At 43.1% G+C, this 7,990-nt stretch overlaps 2 protein-coding genes across 3 annotated transcripts; one reads left to right on the forward strand and one right to left on the reverse strand.

The window, feature by feature from the left end:
* Window positions 1–583: 583 nt before the first annotated feature.
* LOC142776575 (uncharacterized) lies at window positions 584–7,042 on the reverse strand. Its single transcript, XM_075880476.1, has 4 exons — window positions 6,546–7,042; window positions 6,347–6,472; window positions 4,788–4,894; window positions 584–2,613 (listed from the first exon to the last, which is right to left on the reverse strand). Exons 1-3 carry the CDS (start codon window positions 6,701–6,703, stop codon window positions 4,804–4,806), a joined length of 375 nt encoding a protein of 124 aa, XP_075736591.1. The 5' UTR covers window positions 6,704–7,042; the 3' UTR covers window positions 584–2,613; window positions 4,788–4,803.
* Window positions 738–3,955, forward strand: LOC119160905 (uncharacterized). Of its 2 annotated transcripts, none has more exons than XM_075880475.1 (4): window positions 738–834; window positions 2,539–2,625; window positions 2,827–2,871; window positions 2,984–3,955. In XM_075880475.1, exons 1-4 carry the CDS (start codon window positions 797–799, stop codon window positions 3,027–3,029), a joined length of 216 nt encoding a protein of 71 aa, XP_075736590.1. In that variant the 5' UTR covers window positions 738–796; the 3' UTR covers window positions 3,030–3,955. The 2 variants fall into 2 exon arrangements, with proteins under 2 accessions (XP_075736590.1, XP_075736589.1); XM_075880474.1 differs by having other exon boundaries at window positions 3,619–3,955.
* Window positions 7,043–7,990: the final 948 nt, after the last annotated feature.

The following is a 7,990-nucleotide window of genomic DNA, read 5'->3' on the forward strand; positions in this document are numbered from 1 at the left end:
CTTTCTCTCAAAAATTGTCATCTTGCTCTAGTTAGTTCCATTCCTTCTTTTCAAGTTATTTAACATGTTTGCTTTTGTTTGACAACAATCACTCCCGCTGTACACGACAGTTTCGCTTGGCCGATACCAATGGGATATAGTCACCTGTGGAGTTTTGCACAATGCAGTAATGCTTAGAAAGTTTCACTCAGAAGGTGATAAAGACATCATGTGCTGGTTCATGAAATAGACTTTTTGCAAGTGAACTTCAATTTCCGACAGTATAAACAGCTTCTTTGTTACAATAGCTTGGCAGACATGCTTACCTTCAAGAAACAGTGTACATAACTCTTTGCGCAACTAATCATTGCATCAGCTGTGATGTCGTGCACATGTAGGTGGACGGTCCAAAACACTAGGTGGGTAGCATTTCTGGAACCCTCGGCTGCAGGTTCCCTCAATCATGTCGTGGTTTTGCAATGTTTAAGCCCCTACCAATAGTTAAGTTTAGATGGCATGCAATTCATTTTGTTGCCCAATATTCAGATTTCTAGGGTGCTGCAGCCGAAATGATCTGGGCAAAGAAAATAAAGACCGCTCACAATTGTGCTGAAAAAAAGTAGAAAATTTATCAGCGATACAGTATGCACAATACATTCTTACAGCAAGGGTTTCTTTTCAGGTGTCCTTGTTGAGAAACGATTTAAGAACCTGCGTGATATCTTCAAAAGGAAACAACACGACAAACGTGAAAAAACAAAAAAGTGGAGCCAGAGCAGCCAACATTCCAACAATAAAATGGCCCCATTTTGAGGCCATGCTTGAATTAATGGAAGGAGAGTCTGAGCCTGTGGCGTAAGTTCAATATTAGCTGACTATTGAGTACTAAACAAAAAAAAAAAGTTGATTTAATTCACATGACTGTTATACATACACATAAATACTCACATATCAATACACATAAGTACACTGCACATAAACATAGAAGTCCCAAGAGGTAATTCACAGTGGGCATGCATGCGATCATGAACATGATGGCAATGGGCTGTTTTGATGTCGAATAACTGTGGCTACAGCTACGAAGAATAACTCAGTGCATCATTCTTTCTGGATACTGTGAAACATGAGTGCCATTGACCAAAGGTAATGAATAATGCTTACCGTCCATTGAACAGAAAATGAAATGTTTTGGTTAGCATAGCACAATGCATCAGCACAACGCAAAAAATATAGCATACCGTACAAGTGGCACGTGGACAGCTTCACGAAACAGAATATTGAAGACAGAACAGTAAGAATGAGAGAATTGAGTGTACTTCTGTGTCATTCTCGGCTCTCATTTACCAAAAGAAGGAAGGCTTAATACAAAATATAAAAATCTAAAGAGGTCGCTTATTGCATGTGTCATGAGGCTGTTCATAGACAAGCATTGCACATATTCATTACAAGAATGCAGCGTAAGTACTTATATTGTAGCAAAACAGTGAAAATGCTCTAAAAATGCAAACAATAGCACTGACAGAATCACATATTGCATGTTCTCTTGCAGCAGCCACATCACAGCAGAAGAGGCTAACGAGAGATGAGCATGCACAAAAATTTTCGGTACCATGTGCATGCACTTGAAGCTGTACACGCATGGACTTGAACCTAGAAACATTATTTTTTATTACTAGATGATTGTACTTTGCAAAATTATGAAAAATACAAGCATGCTTGAAAGGCAGTGTTCAGGTCGTTAGCTTGCCCAAACCACTGCATTTTTTTAAATACATTTAGCCCTCAACACTGAACAAAAGCACACAGGAATACATGAGGGCACAGGCATTGTTTCTGTGTGAATGTGGTTATTGTACAACGTCGAATATTTCTGAAAAAGCAAGGTATTCATCAGCAACAGGCCGCAATTAGGCAAACTAATGCATTATCTGCATACACTGGCAACACATTCATGTCAATTCCTTATGAACAAGTGCCCAGTGCTGATTGCAATACAAGTGAGCTGAATAATGTGAAGCATTCACTCATTCCTAGCAGTAAAATGATGCTGCAAAAGTCGTATGCAGCATGTGTTCAAGAAACATAATGACAGCAGGCACAGTTTCATCAGACACATCGTTTGCACAGCCATTTAGGATTGACTGTATAAATTTCATTCACATAGCCAGTGAGATATTGTTACGGGGTTAGAGACTTTTGTACGAAATGCGTTTACAGGGGAAAACCCACAGGCAAGATTTACAATGGCTGATTAACACCCTCACGTGCTTATCAGCTGCTTGAGTTCTTTCTCTACCTTTACTTCATCTCTGTGACAATACCTCTTGTTCTTATTTAGATGCGCAACCTACATAGCATTTTATTAACATAATAGGCACATTAAACTTCTGTATGCACACCTTACATACAGCAGTGCTCAATCAAGAGGTAACGCAAGTGTAAAATAAACCTCGTGTTGAGTGAAATCAGAATGGCATTTTAACTCCCGAAGAATGCCTAAAACTGTTCATGTACTAGTGGCATCATCAAATACATAGAGAGAAGTTTTCATCACTGCAGATCACCGCCTCGGCCAAGCCATGCAGCGGAACCGGAACGTACCCCTGATACGGCTGAGGAGACTGGTGTCGACACCTGCAGCAATGAGTAAAACCTTTATCCACCTAAGTAATGACAAATGAAGGGCATGCATAGATAGCCTATCTATTATATCTTAAAAACATGTTTTGTAACCTTCTTCATGTTCTAGCACATTTGGAGAATGTGCCTAATGTTTTCACACCAGATTCTGCTGCATGCAATTGTAACACTTTATAAGTTGTATAATAATACTGCCCCCTTCTGCAGTGATGCTTCAGCAACCACCTCAAGAGAGCAGCCACCATCAAAACGGTGTGTAAACGAAAAAATTATTTTAGGTACTCCTGGCAAGAGATCACAATCACAACTTTTCGAAAAAAGATCTCTTTCTGTACATTTAGGCAATATGTATAATTCACTGCAGGTCACGCTCGTCAAGACGACAACGGACCTGCGAGGGCACTAGGTGAGATATACCGCTAACTCTTAGAAGATAAACTTGCAGATTTTTTTCTAACAATCCTGCGCATGCTACAAAATACAAAACTTTATAAGGTTAACGCTCGGTCAAGTTGGTACACAGACATAGTAACAAAAAAGAGTGTGAGAACGACAAGGTAGAAACAGAAGAAACAGGATAGAGCACTGACTTTAAACTGATGTTTTTATTGTGGGCACATTTATACTAAGGCAGACAGAACCCATGTAACTACCGTAATATTTAGGCGTTAATGTCAGAACATCAGCACCCTGTCCCAAAACACGAGTGTCCGTTTCAAAGATCAAAAGCCCATTTATTTCTCACAGAGAGGTAGACGCCCTATTGACACATTTATCTTTTAAGTGTGCTATTTAATTTGCTTCAGTTCCTCTATATTTTTTTCTTTCTTAGTGCCGAAAAGCACAAACATCAGTTGAAAGTCAGTGCTCTGTCTTGTTTCTTCTGTTTCTACCTTGTCGTTCTCACACAGTTTTTTTTGCTAAATGGTGCTTCACGAAGTAACAATGCAACCTTAAAGCATTCATATGCATGAATCGCAGATCACACTTGCTTTGCAGCAATGCAGGAGAGGGCACAAGCCATGAAGCTGTGGCGCAAGCGTGCATGGAGCACCTTGAACACATCAGAGCGAACAAGGGGGTCATCAAAAAAGATAACATTGGTTTCTTCGCTCTACGTACCGATGCACGCCTCAGAGAGCTACCAGTGCACATTGCACAAGATGTAATGCATGCAGTAGAACTTATGCTGTATGAAGCAGAGGCAAAATTGCATCAGAGCAGTGAAGCAAATTGAAGTGTTTATATAATGTCAATGACACCCATCTTTTTTTATCTTGTGTTCACTTTTCTAGTCTCAACTTAAAGGGGTCATGACTGGTCACTGAACAATTGAAGGTTGTCAGCAAAAAACAAAACTACAGAGTAAAATGTGCTAGTACACGTGTGAAAAGGGGCCTTAAGAGATCATTTTAATCAAAAATATGCCGTAGAAGTGCTCGGCTCCTAAAACTCAACCTACCACAAGTGACCGCCATTTTGTCATGGCATGCGAGACGTCACAAGTCGAAGGAGCAATGGCAAATGGTATACGCATTGCACATTCACAGGACCCATTTTGACATCCGAAATTATTTGCTGCAAGTACCAGCACTACATTGCTGACACAGTAGCCATGTTTCGACCCCTGGAAGTCATTTAGGTTTAGTGGAGAGTTCAACAATGCGAAAAAATTTGATTGCAAGCGTAGTTGACGACGGAACACGACCGTCTGCCAGATTACACACTGTGCAGCAGCTTGTCGAGCAAGCGGTTCGTGATGTCATGGATAGTGAGTGCGTCAGTATTGCTCAACTGTCAGGCGACTAGCTCGTTTATAAAAATATGCGATTAAAAATTAGCAGCTTGACCAAATCACTCGAATTTTTCCAGCTTGTATGTGAACATACAAGAATCAGCTCATACAACAGACATTATGGTTGAAAATTGGGTGTCATGACCCCTTTAGGGCAACTTATTTCTGTGATAATTGTAGTGATAACCGTGCAATAACTCAAATATTTTAACATAAATTATTTATTTTTGTGTTTTCATGATTATATTTGGACATGACAGTTTTCCCTGTAATGTATCTGTTGTGTCACTGGTGATTTTTCTCTTGTTTGTTTAGCTTAAGAAGATGCTATGTACATAAGTTCTGTAAGCAATAAAATGGATTTACAACCCACCTTCACCTTGTACGCCTCAAGTGCTGTTCACCACTTTCTCCTGCCAAGGCACCTGACCGTCTGTGACGAAGTAGTGTGCCAATTTATCTCGCACTTCCTTGGCATACCTAAAACGCATAAGTGCCATGTGAAATTTCTGTCGGCACAGCCATGATGGAAGACACACACTGTAAAAGGAGCATGCTGAGCTTGAAAATCTCACGCATAGTTGCATTTCAGTGTCGTAGTCATGACGTTACATTGCCAAAGTGTTCCTCATTTTTATGTATTAATGAGTGCTACCTCTACTGTCTATTTTCTATGGCATCATCACAGCTTCTGATAGAATGCATATTTATTGAGTAACTTTAGAAATTTCGATTTGTCAAGTTCCATGACAGCCAAGGTCAGCAACTGCTCGCATTTGGACAAAACCATTGTACACTTTTGAGAGAACGATTGCGCTGTACAGTTAAACCTAATTAGGGCTGGTGCACACCGGCGACTAGGAGCGGTCGCGCGACCATCTGCGACTGGTCGCGAACGGTCGCACTGCTTGTGCACTCCACAAGCTGTCGTATATGCAGTGAATATTTCTGTGCCTACACATTTTGGCGAATCATAAGCATGCATCAACCTTTTCATGGAAGAGCGTACGTGCTCATATCACTCAGGTTGAAGAAGGGCAACCTAAACGTACCTGTAGCAATTTGCTTAGCATGGATTTCTGAAAAGCTGTAAATTCAAGGAGAACCTATTTCGCAAAACGTACATCACTCAAGTCTATTGTTTAAATTGCTTTCACACAATGTGCTACCGTCCACAATACGTTTTGCCACTGCGCTACTGTCCACAGTGTATTGGGTCACTGTCAATTTAACAGAACATACGTAAAATTGTAGCAAGGTGCAGGGGTTAAACGCTGCTCATGTTTGTGAGAAATTTCGCATGTGTACTTGTGCAAACACACACCGTCGTGCATGCAGATACATAAAGGGTGGTTGGTTGAACCTCCTCCCTCCTCGATGCTGAAAAATATTTTTGGCATGAATACTCTTTGAGTTCCTTGAACAGCACATCAATTTGTCCTAACAATTTGTGCATAATTGTACTCGCAAAGCTGAGGATTGTGTTTCACTTATTTTATAACATCATAATTGCGCTCTATATAGTACCTGTGCATCAGGATAACAGAAAACGGGAACTGACACGTCCACAAAGTAATGTCATTGTGTAGCGCAGAATCCCATTTTTTGTGATTTTACAAGCGGAAACCACGTACTGATTACGCAATGAGCCACAACAGATGGTTTTGAAATATTCACCACCTGAGATTCTTAACGTACGTGCGCAACAAACGCGCCAACTTAAGTGCATTTCGCCTCCACCTAAAGGCGATCGATGCGGCCGTAATCAAACCCCTCATTTACGCCTAAACTGCCGACCGCAGTAACGACTTCACCATCGAGCCCGCATACGTCATAAATGCAATTCGTTCTATCCGCCCAAGCGAAACTTCCTTACAAGCGAAGCACAGCCACAAGCCACAGCATATTAATCTTCAAACCACACACTCTTACCTAATGGTCATGACCAGGCAGTCGTGCGCCGAAATTGTAGGCCGGTGGTTTGTGTCCTGCTTGGATATTGCGGGGCGCAGCAGTTCGAGCAAAGTGTCGAACGTTCGTGGCGGCATCCGCATGAAGCTAACCAGCAAAAAAGAATGAGATAACATGTTATGCACTATCTTATAAGCACGTAAAACAACCATAAACTTACTCTCGGAAATACTCCTCGTCGTGCGAGCGCAAGTCGGGAAGCAGACGCCCTGTGTGGCCAGCCACTTCTCGCGAGCGAAGGGACGGTCTCACCCACCACCGCCTTGCTTGCTTTGAACGTTTTCGTGCTGCCAGCGCTGACACGTTGGCTGAGCACATCAGCACCGCCACAACCTCTTCTTCATCACTCGACTCGAAGTCTATGATGCTGCCGGGAGAACGCTACGCAAACACAGCCGTCAAAAACAAACGCATCGCGCTCAGCGGGCTCCGTATCTGATCAGCTGATCGTCGCCGGTCGCCCAAGTTCTCGTTGATAACGAGATCTGTACGTAACTCTCCGGGTTTGCGACTTCCGGTCGCTCGCATGAAGCCTTGCCGGTGTGAACGTCGCTCGCAGTCTGGTCGCCAGTCGCAAATGGTCACGCGACCGCGGCTAGTCGCCGGTGTGCACCAACCTTTACACACTACAATGGCTACGATGGACGAACAAGTGCCACAATAAGGAGCTTCGCCCCTAAAAGAGACGCTACAAGCCAATACGGCTGAATGCGCTCAGCGTTCCGCTTGGGCGGCTAGAATTATGAGGTGTGAAAATCGGCCTTCACAGCGCGCTGATGCCGCTTGGGGCGCTGCACGCACCGACGTGGATAGCCTTGTGCAGACGACAAATAAGTGAGCACTGCTGCTCTTCACAAAAATCGCTCGGTAAAATCATTTTGATCGAAATAGTGTAGGGCAGTACATGGCGCCTAAGCCCTTTAAAATCTCATCTACGAAAACCATTCTCGAAAATACCTACCAGCGAGACTAGATACCAACTTTCGTTGACTTAGTCATATTGAAGTGGAAAATTTTGTACGAGAGCACCGTTTCGGTGTTCCAAACGCATAATAATGTGGAGGCCTGAACTTGAATACTAAGTGTTAAACTATGGGCCACCGAATGTAACAGTTTCAACGACGTACAGTTACTCATCAACTCGTATCGGTCACGCTCAAAAACCGCAATAGCCATGTTTCCAGCAGCATACACGCGAACAGTTTTAGGGGCGAAGCTCCTTAGGGCGTGGGCTGTGCGTCCCCTGTAGCCTGTATGTAGCCACCTCTAGTTTAGTTCTTGCAGTGTTCACTAGATGGCGGTACCGTCCCCTGTATGTTGTGGGGATACAATAGGTATGAGGTGCTTCGAGGTCTGTGGAAGGGTGTAATGGTTCCAGGGCTTACTTGTGGGAACTCAGTGGTGTGCATGAGGGCAGAGGTGCAAGCGGGAATGGATGTAAATCAAAGGACTGTGGGACGCCTCGCGTTGGGTGCTCACGGGAAGACGACAAACGAGGCTGTAAAGGGCGATATGGGGTGGGCAGGTTTTGAGGCGAGGGAAGCGCAGAGCAAAATAAGGTTCGAAGAAAGGCTAAGAAATATGAAGGAGAGTAGATGGGCAGAG

Source organism: Rhipicephalus microplus, chromosome X, assembly GCF_043290135.1.
Source record: "Rhipicephalus microplus isolate Deutch F79 chromosome X, USDA_Rmic, whole genome shotgun sequence".
In the NCBI taxonomy this organism is placed as follows: domain Eukaryota; kingdom Metazoa; phylum Arthropoda; class Arachnida; order Ixodida; family Ixodidae; genus Rhipicephalus; species Rhipicephalus microplus.